We start from the raw sequence: 24,243 nt of genomic DNA on the forward strand, positions 1-24,243 counted from the left end.
CCCTGTTCTGTGCTTGCTTTAACAGGCCCATTTCTGTCTTGTACAGGGGACCTCAGAGCTAGATGCAGTATTTTGCAGGTGGGCTCTCAGCCGAGCAGAGGGACAGAATCTCCACAGAACAGGATAAAAGTGACTTTTTGGTCTGTAAGCACAGGTTGCTGACTCATGGCCAGTTTTCCATCTACCAGTCCCCTACAGTCCTCCTCCACAGGGCTGCCCTCAATCCATTCAGTCCCCAGTTTGTATTGGTATTGAAGATTGCCCTGGCTGACCTTGCACTTGGCCTTGTTGAGATCTGAGTTTTCCATGGGCTCATTCTTCCAGGCTGTCAAGATCCCTCTGGATAGCATACCGTCCCCTCTGGCTTATCAATCGCAACACCCAGCTTGGTGTTCCCAGTAAACCTGCTGCCACTCTGCTTAATCTCACTCTCTGTGTTGTTGAAAAAAACCTAAATAATAGCAGTCCCAGTACAGACCCTTGAGGGACGCTGCTTGTTGCTGGTTTCCACTTGGACATTAAACCGTGAACTGTAATTCTTGGGGTGCAGTCATCCAGCCAATTCCGTCTGTCAGATATATATATCTCCAATTCAGCAGCAAGAGCATTGTGGGGAACCATATCAAAGGTCTTTGGAGAGGTCCAGGTAGATGAAGTCTATGTAGATGTGCTTTGGAGTGGAACTTAGGTTTTGTTTCTCTCAATGGAATCTAGTTTTTGTGCTTCAGAAATGCTCCAGAGAAAGAGCTAACACCTAGTAAATTGAGGATATAGTTTACAATTGCCCTGATGTGAACCAGGTTTTAATCCAACTGTATGTAGCTCAGTGTGTTTCAAAAGCTGCATGCCTGTGTAAAACTTCAGTACTCTCTTCTTCCCTACCTCTGCCCTAAGATGTACTGGCACATTCTTTTCAGCTTTTAAAAAAACTAAATTTTTGCAAACATATGACTCTGTAAAAAAAAGGTATAAATGACAGGAAAGGATAATTTTATAGGGCTTTAGAGCAGGAATGAGTGAGAAAGAAGGGGAGCAACCTGAAAAGCCATAGCAGTAAGATGTGGTTGAACATGACACTGTATAGTCTCATAAACTTGGCCATTACAGAATTGCAGGTAGGAACCTGAAGGATGAATACATAAGGCAGTGAGGTATGAAAACTCACCAGGAATTAACTAAGGAAGTGTGATACACCTGGGTTCAAGGACATGAAAATTGGATTTTGCAGATTCTTTACAGAGAACTTAAAACAAAGGAGGTATCATGGCTGAGAAGTGAGATGTGAAGAAAAGGCATAATATAAAATGGATATCTATGAAGCTGGGATATGGAAAAAGTAAAAAAGAAAAAGTCAAGATCTTCAGATGTTCTTCTTGTATGTTTATGGAAGGAAAAACGCAACAAAATATTGAGGGAGGCTGAGGCCTTAAGAAAATAAGGAATAATTTAAATACCCTTAAAGAGTTAGTATTACCCACCTTAATTAGGTATTAGTCATGTTGAACGTTTCAAACTGAAATGAGTGGCAAACTCGAGTTTTCATGACTGGCAGTTGAGCACTACTGGAATTACAAGCAGATGTAGCTCCATTGCATATGCTGTGCATTCCTTATAAGAGAGGCAATGTGCTTTCACTTGAAATCTAAAAGAAAAGAATGTTTTGAGGTGTTAAGGTGCTGCCAGGATAATAGTATATTTGATATTTGAAGTAGTAGAAGTGTAGAAAAGTTTGCAGAGGGCACTTAATTTTAATTCTAAGAACTCTGGTAGCTTGTCTTAGTTTGTCAGTAATGATATTAGCATTCCTTCAAAGGTAAGCACCTTTAATGCTTTTAAGACAAATGTGTTTTGTTTTGTGTCCTTTTTCCTTCACCTTTTCATTCCAGCTCTTCTGTTAACTCTCAAGCACTAAAACAGGTAAATTTCTACCTTCTAGAGTAGTAGGACATCCTTGTCCGCTAAAAAGTCACACCAAAAAATACTCTTTTACCTGCTGAGTAATGAATGTTGTTTCTTGTACTAACAAGTGTTCTTGGAACTTTGTCCCTAAATGGATTTTAAAGCTATGCATCAGAATATGTTGTTAATAGAATCCTTGGGGGAAAGAAAGAAATGCAGAAAATAGGAGAAAAGGGTTCCTTTTATTTAATGAATGATTTTGGTCCATAATAATGTCCCTTAAGAAAAAGGTATGGGCAGTTGGTCTTGTCTGTAAGTTAATGTTTTTGTTACCTGAAATTATAAAATTTAAAATCATCTGTCTTACGTTTGGGTATTAGTTGTATTAACACTGCAGAAATACTTTGAGTCACTCCAGTAAAACATTCAAGGCTAGCTAAGTTCCAAGGGCTGTCACAGTGTTCAGTATAACTGGCGCACTATTGAAAATTTGTGCAAAAGTTTTTTATCATGCAAAATTGTTTTTTTCAGTTTTAATTCATGCTTAAGGAATGTACTACTAGTGGTAATCTTCAGAAAAACATTTCTAAATTCTGATGATAATCACTTTAAATTAAAGCTTAAATTCCAGAGAAAAGCCTAGAAATTACATTTTGTTGGGGGAACTTTTCTCCCCCAAAACTTTATGTTCTGCCCCAGACAAAGATACGGAGCACGTAATTTAACATATGGTGTTTATAGATGTATTTTTTTCCGAAAAAATGTTTTGTTAACATTCTTGCTATATGAGTTACTTATGCTACAAAAGATTGGGCAATGATAACTTTGTTCCATGGTAGTTTATTTTCCAAAAAATACAGATAGAAAACTAGTGGAGTCTGAAACATGGGGACGTGGATCTGTGTACTGCCAGAACTTAACAAAATATTATTTTCTAGGTTCATTGATTTCTATTGAGGAAGTCATATCTCTCATGACTTTGGAAGTTCACTGCTATACAGTATAATTCTCTGGCTACTGGCTGGACAAGGAGCCAGTTCTAGGGTTTGCCACCCTAGAAAACATTATGCTTGTTAAAGCTTTAGAACAAAACAGCTAATGAAAATTTTGGATCTAAATTTGCAGAATTTATCTCAAACATTGGTTTAGAAATTCTGTGTTGCGTGTTGGTCTCTTGTTTTTTAATTGCATTTTTGTTTGTCTGAATATAAGATTGCCAGCTTGCAAACTCAGTGCAAGTGAATCGAAATCTGCAAAATTTGTCACTAGATATAGGATGGGATCATCCTGAAAATTTGTTCTTGTTCTGAAGCTTTGTAGCAATGGAGAGTGGTACCAAACAGGATTTTTTACATGAAACCTGAAATTAAAATATCTTTCTTCTCTGGTTATTCCCACAGAAAAATGATTTTATGATGATATGTCTGTGAATACTATTCTGTACATATATATGTGTCTCTTCATTTACTTTTATGTTTGGGTTTTTTGTCTTGAAGATTCTTGGATATCCCAGTCAGCTTCCTTTCCTAGGAATCAGAAGCAACCAGGTGTGGATTCCTTGTCACCTGTAGCATCCCTTCCTAAGCAAATTTTCCAGCCTTCTCCCCAGCAACAGCCTTCTAAGCAGGTTAAAGTCACATGTGCAAACTGCAAAAAGCCTTTACAAAAGGGACAGACTGCGTATCAGCGGAAAGGATCAGCTCACCTTTTCTGCTCCACTACCTGCCTCTCATCATTTTCACACAAACCCACTCCAAAGAAACTTTGTGTCATGTGCAGAAAGTGAGTTTTTTATTTTGTTTTACTCTAGCACCTACATTCAGTACTATTAAGATTCTTACATGTGCATGAGAATTGCTCCATTAATGATATAAAATCTGATTATATAAATGCTTTATATAGTGTTGCTTTAGTGTTTGGAAATGTTGAATTCTCTGAGTCTAACAAAATAATACCAGCTTTTGAATTCAGAGTATGGGATATTGTTTTATTGAAAGCCAGTACACTAAAAATAGCCAATTTTGGGGTTTTTTTAAATAAGGTGTCTAAATTGTGGCATACTTTGTGAAAGGATATACTTCATATATGATGTCCTTTGTGAAAAAAGTGGACCATGTGTTGCACAGAAAGCACTAATTTTGACAGATGAAGATGTGAAATCAAGGGACTTTAAAAGCATGAGAAAGTCATGACTTGCAAGAAGCTGGAAGAAACTTGGAAGTTCTTCCACTCCTGGTCATAGGGAGATAGGAAAAGCCTTAGGTTTTTCCCATAAGTGGGGCAACTGGCAATTTTGTTGCTGAAGATACCGTGAGTGGGTGGTACTAAAGCATAGCTGGAAGTGGCTTATTTTAAATTACTGATTAGGTTTGACTGGCAGTTCTTCCTCATTTGCCAGACTTGAAATTGCTGGAGAGAAGCCTTCTGTAATTGTGTTATTGTAGTATTAAGTGTATAGACTGGCTGTACTATCTTTTACTTTCAGTGTACTTTTTACTGAGCTTTTTGCCCTTTTTCATATTCTCAGTCTGGTACATGCTGCAGTGACACTAGTTAAAGGATGAATTTTTGCTGAACTAAAGAAGGCTTCCAATAAAGACTGCCTTTGTTAGTGTGTGCTCTTGAGAGTTCAATCAGTCACAGATTTAAACAAGTAAAAAATCCTTTTCCATTACTGTCCACTGTGCTGGATTAACGGCTAGTATTCAGATGCAAGCTATTGGTCTTTTTTCTCCTTGGCACTCAGTAAAAATAAGCTATAGAAAACATTAATATCCTGCATACTCATACTATGATACCCTGAAAAATCTAAAAAATGTAAGATATTCTAGGTTTTTTTTTAAATCTGTATTAAAAGCTCAAATTCTCTGAACCCTTCCCTCTACAGGGCTAGTTAAAAGTAATGCTTGTTCTTCCTATTGGCATGTTATGTGTTTATACACTATTTTGGGTTTTTTTTTAGACATAATCTGGTGACTACCATATTCAGTTAGCTGCATGATCTATAAAGTTGAAGATTAGACAAAGTTCTCTGACTGAAATCATGGCTAAATCCATGCTCCTTTGCCACTTTAGAGATAATTAAGCTATATATTGCAAGAGGCTACGTACAAAACTGCCCTGAATGAAGAGGCTTTATTTTTGAATGATGAGGAAAACACCTTATTTCTAACACTAAATTGTTCTTCTGTGGCACTGTTCCTTTGTATAACCCAACAGGAAAAGTCAAAATTCTTAGGTATTTTATTATAAATCCTTTTTCTTGCATTCCTCTGAACTCTTCTGTTACTACATAAATAGTAAGCTCCCCAAGGCAGAAGCTCTGCCTTTGTTTTGCAGAACAGGAATGATGACACTCCCTGACACAAATCTTAATAGTTCTCCAAAGGGCAAGCCAAACTCAGCTGACTTCCCCTTGATGGAAGAAGGCAAGCTTGCAAGTGTTGGTATCAGAGCTGTACAAGTTAATTTTCAAGGAACTGTCTAGGGAAACACACCTTCTCCCAGATTTCCTAGTGGTGGTTTACTCATCTTGGTGTTGAAATTTATAGGTATGAGTGTGTGGGGTGTGTGTTTTCCAACTGGTGATCCAGATGTGCACAATAATAGTTTTTATACATTCTGCCCAATAGCATTTCCTATGTGTCAATAATAGGTTTTAGATTTTAGTGGGTTTTTTGCTTAGAAGGCAAAGGAGGAGGCTTTTACTTCCTCTCCTTACTTCTTCTAATATGTGGTGTGTATTAGTTTGGGACAATGAAAGTCTTTTTGGTTAGAAAAAGGTTCAATTTCAAATTACTTTTATTGATGGTTGGTTTTCTGGTTTAAGGTGTTAAATTGGCACAATTCCATGGACAGCTGCATGAACTGCTCAGATGCTTTGGAACTTTCAAAAAGAATGATGGAATTAACTTTTGTAAATTTTTAATAACAGAACTCATAGGCACGATTGTTGTAGAGTTCTAAGCTTTTTTGTTGTTTATAAGTTTGAGAAATATGAGAAAACAACTTTGTCTCTTCCTCTCATCCTGTCCTGAGATTAATACTGAAAATGGTGGAGGTACCTACAAAGACAATTTCATGCTTTTTATTATAAATCTGAATTTTTAATGTGAAACTTATATATAGCTTTTGTGTAAAATGAAAATTTGCTCTGTTAGTTTTTTGAAAAAATTGAGTTTGCCATAACAGCATCTAATGGTGTATTGATACTGCTTAGTTCTAGATTAATTTAATGGGAAAAAATAACTCAAAGCAAAAGAAAAACATAGGGGTTTACACAGTAAAGACTTACTTACAGTAGTTGTAAAAATATTATCAAACTTTGTATTCATCCTGTGGCTAACAACTGTACACTAGAAAAAATGTTTTGAATGTAAGCCTTGAAAGGAAGAATGAATCTTCAAACACATGAAGTGTTCCTGTTTATACAAGTAAAAACCTAAGCACATGATTTTTTTTTTTTTTTATTTCAGAGATATAACGACAATGAAAGGTACCATTGTTGCTCAAGTAGATTCAAGTGAGTCTTTCCAGGAGTTTTGCAGTACATCATGTTTATCCTTCTATGAAGATAAACAGAATCCCTCAAAAGGAGCCTTGAATAAATCAAGATGCACAATCTGTGGTAAACTAACTGAGGTCTGGTTGACTGTTTCTTGTCTTTCTCAATAATGACATATTAATACTTTATATACTGAAATAAGAAAACTGTAAAGAAGAGAATGTAAAATCTTCAGTATTTTGAGATATTAAAATATGCAGGTTTAATATTCATAAAGAGCAGCTGAAGGAAGAAAGTATTCCAAGAGGTTGATACTTGTTTCAGAAACTTGAACTGCCTTTTGCTGATAATATGTTCTATTAGGCATAGAATCTTGTAATTATAACCCAGATATCTCACATAAAAGAATTGCTGATGAAAAAATGTCTAGACCCACTGTATTGCCTATTTTTTTGTTACTGTATGTTTTGAAAGGTAATGCAGATGGTTTTAGAAATCTGTAGAATATGTGTAATTTTAAATTCTCATGAATGTATGTATTTATTCTTGATGCCCTCTTGATTAGTGAGCCCAGCATAGTTCAGGCTACTGCTTTACACAGCATATTGTCTGGCCAATCTTGACATGCCAGGTTCTTCAGCTGCAAATTGACCATTTAAAAAAACTGCATAAATTGGCATTCTGCTCACATATGCAATTTCCACACCCATCCCTCTGGTCTTTCCTTCTAGGCTAAAAGGCAGATGAGGCTGAGTGTTTTCCTAGTATGTTGATGACAACAGAAAGATCCCTTTCTGTTTGTATATTCATGGTCATTGCAAGGTTTTAAATAGTTAGATGGTTACTTGAATGTAAGCCTTCTGGCTGCTCTGTTAGTTTCAGGCAACTTTGTGCTTGTCTAGTGATAGAATACTTTTTATTTTTATTTTTTAGATTCGTCACGAAGTTAGCTTTAAAAATATGACTCATAAGCTGTGCAGTGACCATTGCTTCAATAGATACAGGATGGCAAATGGTTTAATAATGAATTGCTGTGAGCATTGTGGGGAGTACTTGCCCAGTAAAGGAGCTGGAAACAATGTCCTTACTATTGATGGTCAGCAGAAAAGGTTCTGCTGTCAGAACTGCGTTGGTGAATACAAGCAGGTAATGACTTATTTCACTTGAATTTATAGGTAAAGAAGCAGTAATTGTTTTTAAGTTTATCCTGGTACTAATAGCATGGGTTTACTTCTCCTAAGAAGACATAAGTAACAAAGACTTAAAAAATTAAATTAATCCCAGTGAAACGAAATTATCTACAGTGGACCTTTTACTACTTTATCTTCTTGATGTTGCTGTAATAGCGATATGTATTTGTTCTTAATGAAAGTACAATTGAAATTAAATTTTATTAATAATTTCAGGTTTTTTTCTATTGATGGTATCTTAAGTATATTAATAGCAAGCACAACACAGGCTTTACTGGTCCTCAAGGTTTTTTTATATATAAAAGCTCACTTGGATGCAGTTTTGAAGCATTAAAAAGTATGCAGAGCATAACAGATGGGTCATCGCTGTGAGAAGGCTCTAAGTGGTTACAGTTTGGCTGTACTTGCACTAGGTCTCAACTCCATTGTACAGCACAGGATTAAAAAAATTGTTATTTTTGTCCTTACATGTGTCAAATTTTATGCTTTTATTTTATTTACTTGGTTTGTTTTTCATTTATTTTTAAGACTGTTAAGATAGCAGTAATTGTGTTTAAATATAATGCCAAATCAAGAAGTCTGATGCTGATGTCTTTTATATTTTGCAGAGCCAGCTTAGCTCTGAGCTGCTGCTAATGCTGGCTAGAAGGTTTAAATGTTAATCACAGTATTTATAGTATAATAGGATACCTCTGAAATATTAAGTATTTCTGTGGAGGAAATAGAATAGGGGGGTTTTGGGGGTGTTATTTCTTGGATTCTTTTGCTTGGTATGTTCTGGGGTTATAGGGGAAGTGTTCTGATAGGGCTCTTTTGCTAGGAAATTTATGTTTCTGATTTTGAAATACACACTTAAATATGCGAGTGGCAGCTGTGCTGCACATTGCTCAGGGCTCATTCTTCATCTCTTCCCATTTGTAAGAAACCAGTGGTTTAAGAGAAGAGGCATTGCAGTGCTGTGTTGTAAAGATCTTTAATGTTGCATCATGTCTGCTTGTATTTTCTCACTGGACACTGAGCTCTGATGATTTTGGGGTTGGCTGTTCCTGTGTATGTGCTGTGTGTGAAGAGCAAAGCTGGAAACATGTAAACAGCCTCACTGGAAACGTAACATAAGCGTTATTTTTTTGCCACAGCTGTACCAAAAGGGACAGGATAGGTTTTCAAGCTACTAAAAACATAGGCATGCCCGGAAGCCGTGGAAAGACTTGAAGAAACATTGACTACTGTCTCCTGAAGAAACAAAAATGCAGGAGATTAACTTTGAATGTGAAACAATCCCTCACAACCAGTATTACTTACACTGCACATGGAATTATGAAATGAACGTGGAATTTTGAGGTTAAATGATGAATTTGTACTTTAATGACAGAATATACTGTATTTGTTCACAAATCGTTGTATTTTGTGTTTAGATATGTATTTGAGAATGAGAAGAATATAGGTAGCAAGTTGTATGTTCTAGTTTAATTTGGGGAGGAGGAGCAGTTTGCAGTACCAAAGATCTTCACAAGTAGTGTCAAGTTGGTGCATTATTGTGAGAACCTTTGAGGTCGAGAAAAGTTGTTTTAGTTCATTCACTTCTGACAGGAGATTTTATGCAAGCAAGTTCTTGATTCCTTGATTAAAACATGTGGTACTGTGCAACTACAATAGTATGTGAGAACCTTAATTTGAGTGCTTGTGTGCATCTGCTTTGGAGTGGTGATTAAGTGTAATTCTTAACTGGTAGGTTTCAAATATTCACAAAGTGTGAGGAGTTGGGAGTACTATTAAAAGAAACTCTTATGGGAAAAACCTGTGTGACCAACCAGATGGCTTTCTGTTATGAAGTAACTAACTACACCAGTGGATAAGGGAAGGACTATAGATGTTGTTTATCTGGACTTTTGTAAAGCCCTTGACATTGTCCCTCACAATGTCCTTCTCTCCAGATTGGAAAGCGGTGGATTCAACAGGTGGACTGTTAGGTGGATTAGGAATTGGTTGGATGGTTGCATCCAGAGGTCAATGATTCAGAGTCCTGGTAAACACTGGTGACAAGTGGTGTCCCTCAGGGGTCCATATTTGGACAGGTGTTATTTCATGTCTTCATTAAGGAGTAGACAAAGGCACCAAGTACATCCACAGCAAGTTTTCAAATTACACCAAGCTGGGGGTGCGGTAACACACCTGAATGACAGGATGCCATTCAGAGGGACTGGACAAGCTTGAAGTGAGTCCATGGGAATGTCAGCCATGTCAAAGGCTTCACAGAAGTCCAAATAAAGGACAAAGACCAAGTGCAAGGTGCTGCACCCAATGTCAACACAGGCTGGGGATGAACAGATGGAGAGCAGCCCTACTGAGAAGTACTTCGGGGTGCTGGAGGATGAGAGACTGGACATGAGCTGCCCATGTGCTCTCACAGCCCAGAAAGCCAAACATGTCCTAGGATGCATCCAGTGGTGGGCAGCAGGGCCAGGGAGGGGATTCTGCCCCTCTGCTCTGCTCAGACCCCACCTGCAGGGCTGCATCAGCTCTGGGGTCCCAGCACAGGGAGGACAGGAACCTGTTGGAGTGAGTACAGAGGAGAGATACCAGGATGATCAGAAGGAGGGGTAGAGCCTCTCCTGTGAGGAAGAACTAAGGGAGTTGGGGTTGTTCGGTCTTAAAAAGAGAAGGTTTCAGGATGACCTAATGGTGAGCTTCCAGTAACTGAAGAGAACTTGGAGGAATGATGAAACAAGGCTATTTACAAGAGTACATAGTGATGGGATAAGGGGAAATGGGTTTAGATTTAAAGAGAGTAAGTTTAGATTAGATATTAAGGAAAGAATTTGTTACTGTAGAAGGTAGTGAGGCACTGGAACAAGTTGCCCAGGGAAGCTGTGGATGTTCTATCCTTGGGAGTATCAAAGGCCGGGTTGAATGGGGCCCTGAGCAGCCTGGTCCAGTGGAAGGTGTCCCTGACTGTGGCAGAGGGGATTGGAACTGGATGATATTCTGTCATTCTCTGAGTATATGAAAGTCTAACTATAAAAGTGGAAGTTCTTCTAGTATATGCTATAGGTGTCTGAAGTTGCTCAGGACACAAATACATAGTAGAATATTTAGTTGATAGAATATTTAGGTTTGAAGTTTGTTTAGGTTTTTTGAGCTGAGTAATGTTCAAGGAGTTCTGTTGTTTTAGAAAAGAAGTTTAAAAAGACTGGAAAATGTCACTGACAACCCACTGGGCCACAATTGGTAAATTATGAGTTGTTTTGTTCAGTTATAACAGTGTTTCCTTAAAAATTAGTAGGCCTTGCTTTAAAGGAGAACTGCTGAAGGAGAGATTTTGGGAGAGTCATTATTGCATACTGAAATAAACTTCATGAAAGAAGTAATACAGAAAAAGTTAATGTTATTTGATTCCAGCATTGTGTTGTACAACTAATTATTGTGTGTCACATAAGAGTTTTAGCAAATGTTTTCTTACAAACAGCTGTAAAATAAATAGGTCTTACTGGTATGAGCTTTGTATTAAGCAGTTTATATTGTAAATGTCATACACCTATCAATATTGCTATACATTTGTAGTAGTAATAAATGAAAACTCCTTCTTACTTGTATCCATCTATATACTTAATCACAATTTTAAAAAATAAATATTACACTGATTTGAACACATAATTTTTCAATAACTCATCATGGACTTTTTCTCTTCTTTTCATGGAATGAAAAAATTAAACTTGTGGGTAATTAAAATTACAGTGGCTCTCAAAATGACAAGTAACTAGATTACTGTAGGTAATCCATCTGCTGCAAAGTGTGTCTTTTCTCTGCTTTAGACTGTTCCTGGCAGTAAGAAAGTGTTATTACAGCGTTATTCCTGGGATGGAGAGTAGGTTTTTTCTCAAATGTCCTAAGTCACCTTTCAAGGTGAGGGATGCACTTACCTTCCTATGTACCAGTTTCAGAACCTGCTTTAAAAATGAGACATACAAAATCTTTAGTATTGCATTATGAGTGTTGATTTTCTGAGAGTTCATTATTGTTTTTTCTTTCCTAAAATTTAGAGTGATTGCAGATCTTAGGTGTTGTTTAGTATTAAAAAGTTATGAAATAGAAATAATAATTTCTAAAATTATTATAGAATAATAAATAGGCATAACTAATGCTCTCACTATGCAAGAGCAAGTTATATGTCTGTGATAAAAAAGCCATGTGTGAAGGCAGCTAAGTGCAAGTGAAAAAAGATAAAGCAATGATAAAATCATTTCTCAAAAAAAAAAAGTGTGACAGTTTAGATAAAATGTGAAAACAAAGCTCTCAGTGGAAGTACTCAAATATTTTAAAACTTGAAGATGATGATTACTGCTAGATTATACACTCTGACTGTTACACTAAGGTTCAGACTCTTCACATGTAGAGGGTCAAGAGGAACTTCAGGAATGACCCTAAACAAAATGGAAAAAAAACCAAACAAACCACACTACAGGAACACACCAAAATTGTCTGTTATTGTACAGATATTGAGGTACCTTTTTTCTTTAAGCAGATATTTTCTGTAGTTAAAGTAAAAGTAGAAGCTTTTAGAAAATTACAGTAATTATTTGTTTGAAAATTATCTGTGCAGTAAATTGAAAGTGACCTCAAATATGCCTGTCAGAAAGATTTTAACCACATGCAGCACATACCCAGGTTGCTTCAGTATTTTTGTTTCTGCTACTATTGCATGTTTTCTGTCTCCTCAAAATTAGTTAACTTCCTTTCCAAAGTAATTCTCATGTTTGTCCTGGTTTGCTGGATTTTGGTACAGGCTTGACAGCCTTGTTTTGAGAAACAAGTGGACTGTTTCTGTGAATTTCTGTGGCTTAGCTTGTGCAGCCAACCATACCTTTTAATTTTGAACTTTCCAACTAAGCTAAAGCAATGTCTGTGTCTGCTTTTAAAAATATTTTGCTTTCTTGCCTGATCCAGTCCACGGTGCTTTTGATTCTACCAAGAAAATATTTAATGACTTCCTAGTTAAAAATGTTCCTTTCCCTTTTTTACTTTGCTTCTGTAACTGAAATTCTTTGAATGTGACCTGGGGATTGCTTGCTTTGGGGGCTTCTTAAAGTGACGGTCTTCATCTACTGACAAAAAGGAGGGGGAGGAGGGGAAGTGGGTGGGAAAGCAGCTCTAGCTATTTCTTCATAGGCTTTTTGATAGCTCTGGACTGAAGTGGGACTTAATGAATGTATGCCAAATGAGAGTTTTTCTATTTGGAGAGGATGCTTGCAGTGCCTTTTCATTTAGTGAAAAATCTTTCAATACTGCATAAAAGTGCATTTGGTTACTTCTTGATTAGATGAAGATGTACTGGTGAACATGCTTCAGGAATAACGAGGCTGTGCCATGGCCCCAAGCTATTAACTTACAAGCAATAGAAAATAGGCATTTGTGCTTCCTTGTTCAGTTTCTGCTCCTTGCCAAGGAACTGCTTTTGTGAAACTCTTAAAACTCACTTGTCTGTTTTATCTCTGCAGGGTTTTAAGAGCCTTCACTGTATACAATAATATGTATGTCAGTTCTGCAGCTAACAATTAATTGCTTACATAGAGTTTGTACTTAGCCTCATAAAGTGTATTATCTGCTGGTTCAAATGCTGTGATAGAGTGTCCTGCCACTTAGCACTTCAGTGGAAGCATCTAGGGTTTCCACTTTGTCCTGTCCCATGCAGTGTTGGGGTTTTTTTCTGTGCTTCTTTGCTGTTAAGACAGAGTGTCCTTCCTGTCTTCCTTTTTATCTTGATAGTACAATGAGCTACAAAATTTACCACTTCCTGCTGTTTTTACTGTTTTATAAACTCTCATTTCCAAGTGTCTGTTTCAAGAGTAAGTACTTTGGACAAAGTCAGTAATTGTTAAGAGTTGAACAGCCTACTTATATGGAAATGTTAGAAATACTGACTTCTAAAAAAAATTTTGGTCACTTTTAAAGAGAAGTTTTTTGGTTTCAGCCAGATCAAACTGTGGTTTAATAGTGGAGTTTCTTCATCATATAGTAAATCACTCCTGTTTAGTTCAGGTAATACTCTGTTTGGTATTAAGTAATCTCTGATAATACTGTTGTCTCATACTATGCACACTTATACAAATGGAGATAGCTAGATGCTTTTCCTCCCAACTAACATGGTTCAAAGACAGAAATCTTTATCAACCAAGGAATAATAATTTCTTCTTTCTTCCTGCTTAGTGATATGGGGAGGTTTTTTGAGACCTCTTGGTATTTATGACCCCAAGTTTATTGCATCTCTGATGCAAATTGAGTCCTAGAAACTATCCTGTTCTACCTTTTCTTTTACTGTTTATTCACTCCTGCTTTCTGGTACCATTTATTTTGCCTTTTTTTTCTTCAAATGTCTGTCTTCCAACTGCAGAATTTGGTGCTCTTCAGTAAAAATTGCGGTATCAGATTTCTTAGACATCTGAATATAGATCATCAAAACTGTTAAGAATACTATTATGTAGCTGTTTTAGAAGATAAAAATAGATTAGTCATCAGAAATGTTAAAACGGCTTTGGAGTTCTGAAGAAGGTTACATAGGACAGTCAGATGTGAGCTGTGATTCGTGTAGGAGCCCAGGAGCTTCCTGGAAAGGGGAAGCAAGGAGGTGGCATGACTAGGTATCATAGTTATGATGGATATAACCACATCCATACACTGGATTAATTACCTGGGTGGGGTTGGGGGGAAGAGAGAAAAGGCAGAACAGAAGCAGCTGAAACATTCAGAAGTAACTTGCTTTTTGAGGCAGGTGTTTTCAGCTCTGCCTTTCTCAGAGACAGGAGGACAAGTGTCTTTAGCGTGGGAACAAAACCAGCAAAAAGAGCACTGGCAGTTGGGGATGCCAGGGAAAAATACTGGACAAGTTATCGATCTAGCTGTTTGCAGAGTTCAGCTGATGGAATGTAAACCTAAGTCACTTGGTCTTCAAGGCCCACAAAAGCAGTTGCTTCATTTTTTGCTCTGTGGACTTAGACAAATGCTTTTGAGGAAGAGTTTATACTTGTTACTCTTGGGGGAGGGACAATTTGGATGCAGAATTTTAAGAGGAAATAAATTATACAATGTCTTCTTTCTTTGCTGGTACAGATTCTCCTGATACCTGGTTCTTTTCTTAGACGTGCATGTTGCCTCAGGTTCCATTCTTTCAAATGAATCTGAAATAGTTTAGCTGCTATTTTCTTGATTACCTTTCTGAGGGATCTCAGTTATCAAAGAATTCCATGTAGCAAATGTATCTGCTTTTCTCCTTACAGAAAATGTTGTTTTCTTTCTCCTTTTCTCTTTAAACACAGGCGTACTAAGTTTCTGTCCTGGAATTTTGCAGTGTTTTTCTTAATTCTATTCCAAACCTCTTACTCTGTAAAGCTACCAGGGAGGTTTGCCTGGATTGAGAAGTATTTAACAATGTGTTTTTCCGTGGAGTTTTCAACTACAAAGCATTTCCTTTAACTGGAAGCAAATCTTAGGGTGGCTACCTACAATTGTGGCAATCAGCTGCTGTTCTGATATTTTCTGTTGACTGGCCCTTGCATGGGAGGGCCAGTCAACTGAAGCTGTAGCAAGCATGCTCTCTTATACTGCAGGCATGTCCTTCATCATGCTCTTTTAGCCTTGTCAATGCAGATAAAGCAGATGATACTGCTTTTCTTTCAGTCAAGAATAAGTGTCTAGCACAGATGCCTAAATCCAAGGCAGTAGTAGCTTTATTGAAGTACTGTTGCAGCCAGAAGGTTGAACAACAGAGGCTCTCATTAGTCCCAGTTACAAACAGAAATGAGGCTTCTAATATGCTGTGAACTTATGGTATTGGTCTGACATTTATTTTGGAGTTTGCTCTTTATTCTTTGTAGGGTACATGCAGCAAGAGCTCTAGATTTAAGCCTACATGATCCTTTCAGTAAGATGTAAAGGAAGGTCAAGATTCCTTCTAAAATCATTGTTGTTTATAGTAGCAAGAATAAAAATTCCTCAGGAACCTTCTAAGTGAATTATATTTCCAGGAATTAGTATTTTTATTGAAACAATTCCTTCAGTTCTGGAATATGCCACATTCATCTGCTTTGTCTTGCATTTTGATAGCTGCTTTTGTAGTTGCCCATTTGAGTTGAACACTGTCCTAGTGAACAGAAGGAATTGTTGAAATATATCTAGAACTAGTGACTTGCAAGAGCTTTCATATCACATTGTTTAATGTCTGTTATCTGTCATGAGATACCTATCATGACCTAGACCTTCTGGAATTAAGTGTCTAAGGATATACAAACAAGTCATGAAAGAATGAGTGAGTTTAGAATCAAATATAATGAGAAGAATTTTCAGGCTTCTTCATCTACCATAGACTTTATGTTTTGGAAGAGTTCAAATATGTAATAGGATCTAGCCAAAATTAGGTAATCTCAATTAGGTGGAGTAGTAAAGGAGAGGTGTAGTCAGACTACTGTGCATCAGGCTTTTCCTCAGAGGGCACTGGGCCTTTATTATCTTGAAATTTTGCTTTTGGATTAGCTTTGCTTGTTTGTACTTAGTAATTGATACAGTTTTCCTTACAAATTTTATTGTGTTTTGACTTCAATTTTCCTTGAAATTACAGTCCTCAAATTGTGCATGTTTTCATAGGATGCTGTAGATGGGAATTTGCACATGGGAGGAAAATGCTTGATACTTTCTCTTGCTGATTGGTTTTGTGTTAATTTCACCTTTGAAGGAAACTTGAAGCTGAAGCTAGTTTGACTTTACATGTTTTGTCAAGAGGCAGGAGCACAAGATGATGCTAATACTTGATCTGAAATGGAAGATAATTGCCCAGAAAGCAGCTTTGGAGAGAAAGACTTGGGCATCCCAGTGGAGAAGCTGAACTGGGATGTGCCCTTGCAGGAAAGATGGCCAGCTGGGTCCTGGGTTGTCTCCTAAAATGCCTGACCTCTGAAAGTCATCTTGTCTACCCCTAGCTCAAACAGGGTCACCTGGAGCAGGTCCTGCAGGAACTCATGCATTTGACTTCTTCAGTGTCTCCAAGGATATTAGCAAAAGTACAGCCAGCAGGACAGGGGAGGTGATCTTTGTAGGCCATCCCTCTATCCTTCTGCTCTTGAGACTGCATCTGGAGTACAGTGGGCAGTTTTGGATTTTACAGAATGAAAGGCATTATCATGCTGGTGGAAGTTCAGTGGAGGGGCTACCAAGATGCTTGGATGGCTGGAGTACCTGATTTAGTAGGACCCAGGAGAGGTTACTTTGTTCAAGCCTGAGAAGCATAAAGGGGACTGGGTTATCTAATGGGAGGAGACAGAGGAAGACAAAGATGAACTCTTAAGAAGAGTTGCACAGTGGAAGGAAGAAAGGCAAGAGACACAACTTGAAAGCAAGGGGAAACTTACTTAGATAAATAAAAAGTTGGTTTGTTTTTTGTTGTGGGGTTTTTTTAGGTTGGTTGGTTCATTTTTGGTGGTGCGGTTTTTTCTTCTTCTTGTTTTTGTTTTTGCAGGTTTTTTGGGGTTTTTTTTTGGGCATATGTTTTGGTTTTTCCTCTCCTGTAAGGATGGTGAAATCCTCCTGAGGGGTTTTGGGAGTGTTTGTCCTTGGAGTTGCTCAGATTTGACTGGACAAGATCCTGAGCAAACACCTCTGTGCCTGCTTTGAGCAGAAGGCTGCATTTCAGCTTAGGAGGTCTCCTCCAGTCTATATGATTCTGTAATTTTCTTCTTCTGAAACAAAGAAGGAAGCAGTGATTTTTACAACAAAGACTCAGGAGGTTTTGTGTTATTTGTTCCCTTTTTACTTAGTTACTAGTGAAGATTTTGGTATTTTGTTCTGGTTTTCCTCTGCCAGTGAAGATCTTTTTGTGTCCTGCCATGAAATATCAACAACAATGATAGAGCTTTAAGTTTTCCTTAATTTCTTTTCTAAACAACCACTTTTCCTTGAGGATGGTTAAAATATTAAATTAAGTATGTACTGTAGTAAGAACCTGAGAAAGCTGTTACGGTTCTGATCAGGGATTGAAACTGCTGCAGTGATGTAAGTGGACTTACATGGAAGAGTAAGATCAGGGCAGGAACTTAGAATATTTTCCTCTGAGCATTCTCTTAGTTTGTGACTCTCTAGAGGTCAGGGCATCCCTTGAACTTTATGTGATGTTCCTGTATGCTATTTTTGGCAAGTCTCCTAAATTAGTGCTTGCCCAGTCTCCTTGTGAACACATACAAACAGTTTTTCCATCCATGACTCTCTTTGCTAAGAGGTTCTGCTGACCTGCTATTTGTCACATGAAGAAATGTCTCCTGTTTATTTTCAAATTTCTTTTGTTATTCATGTGATTTCGTGTAGTTGTTAATATTAGAAAATACACTCAGTAGTTAATCCATAGTGCCTTACATAATACCATTTTTGGTTCTGTCGTTATTCTCCTAAGCTATCCTGTTTCCAGGCCAAAAATCCTTACCTCATAAGAATGCTCTTTGACTCTCTGTATTTGTTCTCCTTAATTTTAGTGTATATTCTGTTTGTTTATGGCAGCTAGAAAGATGCTTTGAGAGAAAGAATTCTCAACTGTTACTTTTTCTGCAGAATGAAGTTAATACTGCAGATTCTTGGAGATTAAAAAGATTATGTTGGGAAGAATTTGAGAGTAGAAATGTAAGTTTGCTGAGAAGCTTGGTAGTGTCATCTGGAAATTTCACACTTATGAACAGAATAAAAATTCTTGGTTTGCATTATGGGTATTCAAAACCATTAGAGATATAGTGAGGCTCTCTGTTAATGTTGTCAGTGGAGGAAGTTGTTGAGTTAGACTCTTAAAAAAATAAATGTTTGAGACACATATTTAGCACTGATTGAACACTTCGAGGTATGCGTTAATCTTTCTTTAATAATAGTGTGGTACTCCCTGGGTTTTTTTTGAATGGTTTTAATGTTTGAACTTGGAAGTTTAGGGAGTGCTGGAAAGAGTAATAAAAATGCAAGAAAAACGTGTAGCTTGAGGGAGATGATGATTACAACATTTTAGGAGCAATACATTTAAAGAAGGGTTGGACCTTCTAATTTTCTTTTTTTCGCACTATGCCCTGTCTTCTTCAGTTATGTAACAATATGTTTAAATTTCTAATAATGTAGAAATGCTCAATAATTCTTTTTAGTTATTACAAGAATAAAATGAGAGCTTTGTTACTACAGTTTTGCTCCTACCCACAGAATCTTCTGCATAGTAGGTATGTGTTTTAGAAATTCTTAGTCTTTGTAGTCTTGATAAACTAGATCTAGGTTTGCTAGCTTATTACTAGATAGAAATAAAATTTTTTCTTGCTTTTAAATCTGAAAGAGATGGGGTGAAGTTAGTAAGCAACTCCAGTATTTAGAAGATGTATGAAATACAGAAGTGATTGACATGCAGTTGCCTTGTTTTTTCTATGCATGATCCTTTTTTGATATCACATAAATGATGAGGTATTTGAGATGCTGGTTAGCAAAAGCTATTTCTGCTTTCAAGGAGTTTTTGTTAAAACACGTAGTTTACTGGCACATTTTTTTTCTGATTATGCTCTGATCAGTTTACTATAAATTCATTTATTAAAACTTATCCTTTTGTCTTGCTTTCTCTTGAAATCACTGTAGCCTCTGTTGGATTTCTCTTTTGGATATGGAACTTGTGAAAGCTTCAATTGCCTCTGTGTGTTGTTTTCTGATCATATTGCTGAATGCTCTTAGTTATTTGCCAGCATATTTGAATCAATGCTTCTAGATTTACACTTTGGGTTATTCTGGAGCTCCCAAGGCATTTGTGCAAGCAGATTTTTTTTATGGTGGTTGTCCATTTAGCATGTTCCAAGGAATCAAGTCCTTTGTAAATTGTAGTCTCTTCCTGTATTATTAGTAATATAACTCAGAGGCTTCTGGATGCCCTGCTTTTGTTTATTAGCCTGCCAGATTAGATGAATGTATAGCAGCAGAATAGCTATAACTCACAGAACAATGTAACTGCTACATTTTGGTCTTGGTACTAAGTGTGAATTTTGTCAATATTGGAAAGATGATGATGTCCTGATAATATGTTTAAAGGCAAATGGAAAAATAATTAAAATAGGAAGGAAGTATCCTAGAGTTGTATTTTATACCTTCTAGGTAGGAATTTGGTATCTTGACAGGTACTCCTTTCTGGCAGAAATCCCCAGCAAAGGTTTCATCAAAACAGCATGTGGAAATTGTGAAGTTGAGTGGAAATTTTACTGGACTCTGCAAGGTGCTACATCCGATTTGTGTCAGGGCGTGTGTGGAGTTGTATGTTTTTATGTGGATGCTCTTAGAATAGGAAAGATGACATTATAAATGCAAAAATTTCATCTCTAGCTGTAAGATTGAATTTAACTAGTTATCAAATTCGGGTACTGAAAAATAAGAAGAGCAAAGATATCCTTTGAAGCTTCTCTCACTCTGAACAAAGAGAAGCACCTATGAAACATGCTTTGCTTTTGCTTCCCCTTTCCATCCTTGAGTATAGGGAAAGAGGGAGAGTGCCAAAATAATTTCTTTAGAAGGGAAGAGATCTTAAGTGCCTATGTGACAATTTTCTAGTATTTAATTAGATGAGAGTCTGTCTAGTAGGAGGCACATCATTTTTGGTGAGGAATTTTCTCCAGCACTGTCAAAACCGTAATGCTATTTCTATGGGCAGAGATGTCTCGATATTTTTTCTGAAACCTGTTTTATTGTGCTCAAGATATTTGGCTAACACTGGCATGTGTAATACATGTAGCACATCAGAATTATTGATTTTGTATGTTGACTGTGTCATTGGTATTTCTGCTCTGTGCAGCTTTTTCTGTGCTTTTTATAGAACATTTGTTCCGTTCTGTGGAAAACTGCTGATGAACTGACTGCTGTGTTGAGGGATGTCAAAACTGAGTCTCTTATCAGGTTCATGGAGTCACAGTTGAGCATAGAACCTCTGCAGTGTGTTCCTCCTGCTTGGAGGACTGGAGATAGAATTTTTTCTCCCCAGAGTTTATTTATTCTTTGTTTTCCTAACTTTGCTGTGCAGGTGACTGCACAATGGAACAGATTGCCCAGAGGAGTTATGGAGCCTCCCTCACTGGAGGTATTCATGAACCATCTGAGATGCAATCCTGTGCCCTGTGCTTTAGGAAGACCCTGCTTGAACAGGGAGGTTGGACCAAAAGGTGTCCTTTCTAAGCTTACCCATTCCATGAATCACATTAGCCATGTCAGATTCCTGTTCCTTTCTTTACAATCATTGTCCCATCAACAAGGAGAGAGGAATAGAGTTCTCTCAAACTCTTCAACTCAGCACAACTTATTGCACACTCTTACCACAGTTCAGTTTGCAGATGGTGGGATTTGGGATGGAATTAGGATGTTTTGGTTGGTTTGAGTTTTTTGAAGGGTGTGTGTTTATGTGTGTGTCTTTACACAGAAGGTTATTTTTAGCTAGCTTTTTCCCAAGAGTAAAAAACACAACCATAGTGCTGAATGCTCTTAAGAGGATAATCAGGAGAGTTAATATAGGAAGGATCTGATGAGAGAGCAGATGACAGAAATAAAACTTTTCTTTTGTTTTATTTTTTTTTAGACTATAATTTAAGTTAAAAGCCAAGCATAGTTTTAACTAATGCATTGTTTTGCTTTGTTTTATGTTTTAGAAATGTGGCCAATTAACATCTTGTACTGGCTGCAGAGCTCAGTGCAGGTTTTTTGACATGACTCAGTGCATAGGACCTAATGGATATATGGAGCCATACTGCTCAACTGTATGCATGAACACACACAAATCAAAATATGCAAAATCACAAAGTAAGTGAAAAGGATGATGGGTTTTCATCACTGCTAAGAGTAGACTTTTTTAAAATTTAAACACTGGGGGTGGGTGCGTTTGTTTTACAGTTAGTCTCTGCAGATGTGACTTCATAGTTTTTAACTTCATTAAAAAAAAAAACATAACATCTTCTGCTGAACACCAGTAAATGGACCCATGAGGATTAATTTTCCTCACTGGCCTTCTTTTGTGATGTTGGAAAGAATTTTCAACTGTCTTAAGGCTTCCTGTGAAAAAAATGCTGAAGCATAATGTGCTTTGATGTGTCACAGGATGACAGTGCAGGTTTTTTGCATATGAATTCATATTCTCAGAATTGTCATATTAATCCCACCCTGGATTTTTTTTTTTTCCAGTCAAACAAGAGATGGATAAGAAGGGAGATAGTTATAATGCATATAGATATTCTGTAGATAAAGTTTTTAGCCAGTAATTAATTCAAAACATGTGTTCTTCAGTATGCAAAGCAGATCTCAACTTAAAGTTGAAAATGCTCCACTGAATTTTATGGAAGAAGGTGTTTTCATATTTAGTGCTGATTTTTAGTGAAAGTATTTATCTAAAGTTCTGTAATTTTTTTTGCTTTGTGTGACTTGTAGAAGATGACCGGAAAACAGACTAATCTTAGTTTTCTACATTGAAAAGCCAAAAGGGGCTCACCTGTAATACTCTTTTTTTCCTATTATTTTCTGTTTATTTTGTTTGTAAACTACGTTTTTCTTTTAGGTATGGAAATTATTTGCAGCTTTTGTAAGCGAAACGCTTTACCTCAATATCAAGCCACAATGCCTGATGGAAAACTGTACAACTTTTGCAGTTCCAGTTGTGTAGCTAAATTTCAGGTTAGCTGTTGTGTTAAATCTTTTCCTTCCTAAATATTTGTGTGTTTGAAAATGAAGCTAACTTGCTTGTGTATACATGCTTGAGAGTTACAATTAACATAGCGTGTGCTCCTGGCTTATAACATTTTCTTTGGTCCAAGCGCTGTTTCATAATAACACTAGCTGCTGTCTTAAACTTATAGAAACTTACCAATTTCTGCTTTATATTGTCAGAAAGCACAAACCTGTATCACTCCTCATCTTCCTTTTACCACCTTAGCCTCTTCCTGGATGTGAGCCTTGCTGTTTTGCATTGAAGATCAACAAATTTAGCCTCTTTTGTACTAAACCCAATAACAAAATTCTCATATTGAATGTAGAGCTAACAAAGGTTTGCCATGGAGAAAAGTGGTTCTTTCTGAAATGAAAGGTTAGAGCCTCATTTTATTTATGTACAGTACTACCTGTTTAAATTGTGGCCCAAAACTGGGGGGCTGCAAGGCTAATGACATGCACTCTGGATGAGGCTTCTCTGCTTGTTGAAAGTGTCATATTTTCAGTATGAATCAAGGTTAAAGCATAAGTGAAATGTGTCATAGCCATTAATCTCCTGGTGATCAAAGGATATTTTAAAAGAATATGTTTCAATTTTTGTATGTAAAAGCATTTTCCCCAGATTTATGCAGGATAATTGCTTCCTCATGTGTTGTTGAAGAAGTACACCCACACAAGGTTTTCCCATTTGTTATTGAACTCTGCTGTTTTCTGTCAACTGGACAGCAAATTGGTCTTTTAAGTGCTTCTTTAATATACCCTGGGTGGGACCTCTATCATGTAGCCATGTTCTGTGTTTCCATCATTACCAGTTTGGTAGGTGTCTGTCAGAGGAACTGATGAACAGAATATCTGTGTATTGTTAGTATGTAATGACAGACTGTAATACTTAGTGCAAACTCATCTAACATCTATTCTTTTGTACGTGATTTTACAATCAATTGCATCCCCAAGAGCTCTCAGAGCAAATGCAGCCAGGGAATGACAAATTCAACCTGGGCCTTCTTGGATTTGCACATAAGTCAGCATTAAGCAACATTATTGAATAGAACTGCCAGATCATTTAATGCTGGCTGTGGGTTTGTGGTCTTACTGAGTCCTTGTGCTCATGTTTCTGTTGCAGTCTCAGTGCTGCATGTAGATCTCCTGTCAGGGTTGTAGTGGAGTTTAATTGAAATAGCCTTGCTGTCTGTGAGCTCTCAGTAAAGACCAAGAATGGGTAGGTTGTCACTTGCTAACAGTTACCAGCACTGTTGGATTTTAACTTTTCATAGCTTTTTTATAGTCACTGTGTAGAAAAATAGAATGTATTCACCATGAGGCTAGAATTCAATGTATGAGAACAGCTTCTTTGTTCTGTTCATTTAGACTTTAGGTGGAAAGGATGGTATACCATGATGTGAGCACTGAACTGTTACTGTACCCTTGAGCGTACTCTTGTACCTAAGTGACATGTAAGGTATTGAACCTAGATTGAAAACATTGTCAATTTAATATGGTGCTCCATATTTTTCAATGTTAATGGAGATAACTCTTATTTTAGTTTTCTGGCTTCATATTCATCCCCTTTTCCTGCGTTGCCTGCTCTTCCTAGCCTTTTTTCTGTAAGGGTTATCCTTCACAAAACAGAATAATTGCTATCTCAGGCCTGTGTTTCTTCCCTTCTGCAAGTGTTCTAGTCCTTTTGGTTTACAAATGGGTAAGTTTGTTTTACAGAACTTCAGGATTGATTATAATTGTGTCTTAAAAATAACCTTTTGTTTCTAGCTATTTGTTCTTTTAATGGATTGAAATATTGGAAAGATTCAGCTGAGCTGCATGTTGTACAGTTTATGTCCATATCTACATATCCATATCTCCTTTGAGCAGCCAGCCTGTAAGAGCATTTGGTCTTGTAAGAAAGTGAGTAAAAGAGGGTGGTTCTGTTTGGTA

General features: G+C 37.0%; 1 protein-coding gene across 11 annotated transcripts in view; it reads left to right on the plus strand.

The window, feature by feature from the left end:
* Window positions 1-24,243, plus strand: part of ZMYM2 (zinc finger MYM-type containing 2) — a 93,037-nt gene that overhangs the window by 22,340 nt on the left and 46,454 nt on the right. For 10 of the 11 annotated variants that reach the window (XM_050970434.1, XM_050970426.1, XM_050970428.1 and 7 more), the window contains 5 exons: window positions 3,396-3,681; window positions 6,375-6,540; window positions 7,337-7,549; window positions 21,264-21,414; window positions 22,163-22,278. In XM_050970434.1, the coding sequence (XP_050826391.1) occupies window positions 3,396-3,681; window positions 6,375-6,540; window positions 7,337-7,549; window positions 21,264-21,414; window positions 22,163-22,278 (932 nt within the window). The remainder of the gene's footprint in view (window positions 1-3,395; window positions 3,682-6,374; window positions 6,541-7,336; window positions 7,550-21,263; window positions 21,415-22,162; window positions 22,279-24,243) is intronic. The other variant, XM_050970464.1, reaches the window with a different exon arrangement.

The sequence above is a fragment of the Serinus canaria genome, chromosome 1 (assembly GCF_022539315.1).
Source record: "Serinus canaria isolate serCan28SL12 chromosome 1, serCan2020, whole genome shotgun sequence".
Lineage (NCBI taxonomy): Eukaryota > Metazoa > Chordata > Aves > Passeriformes > Fringillidae > Serinus > Serinus canaria.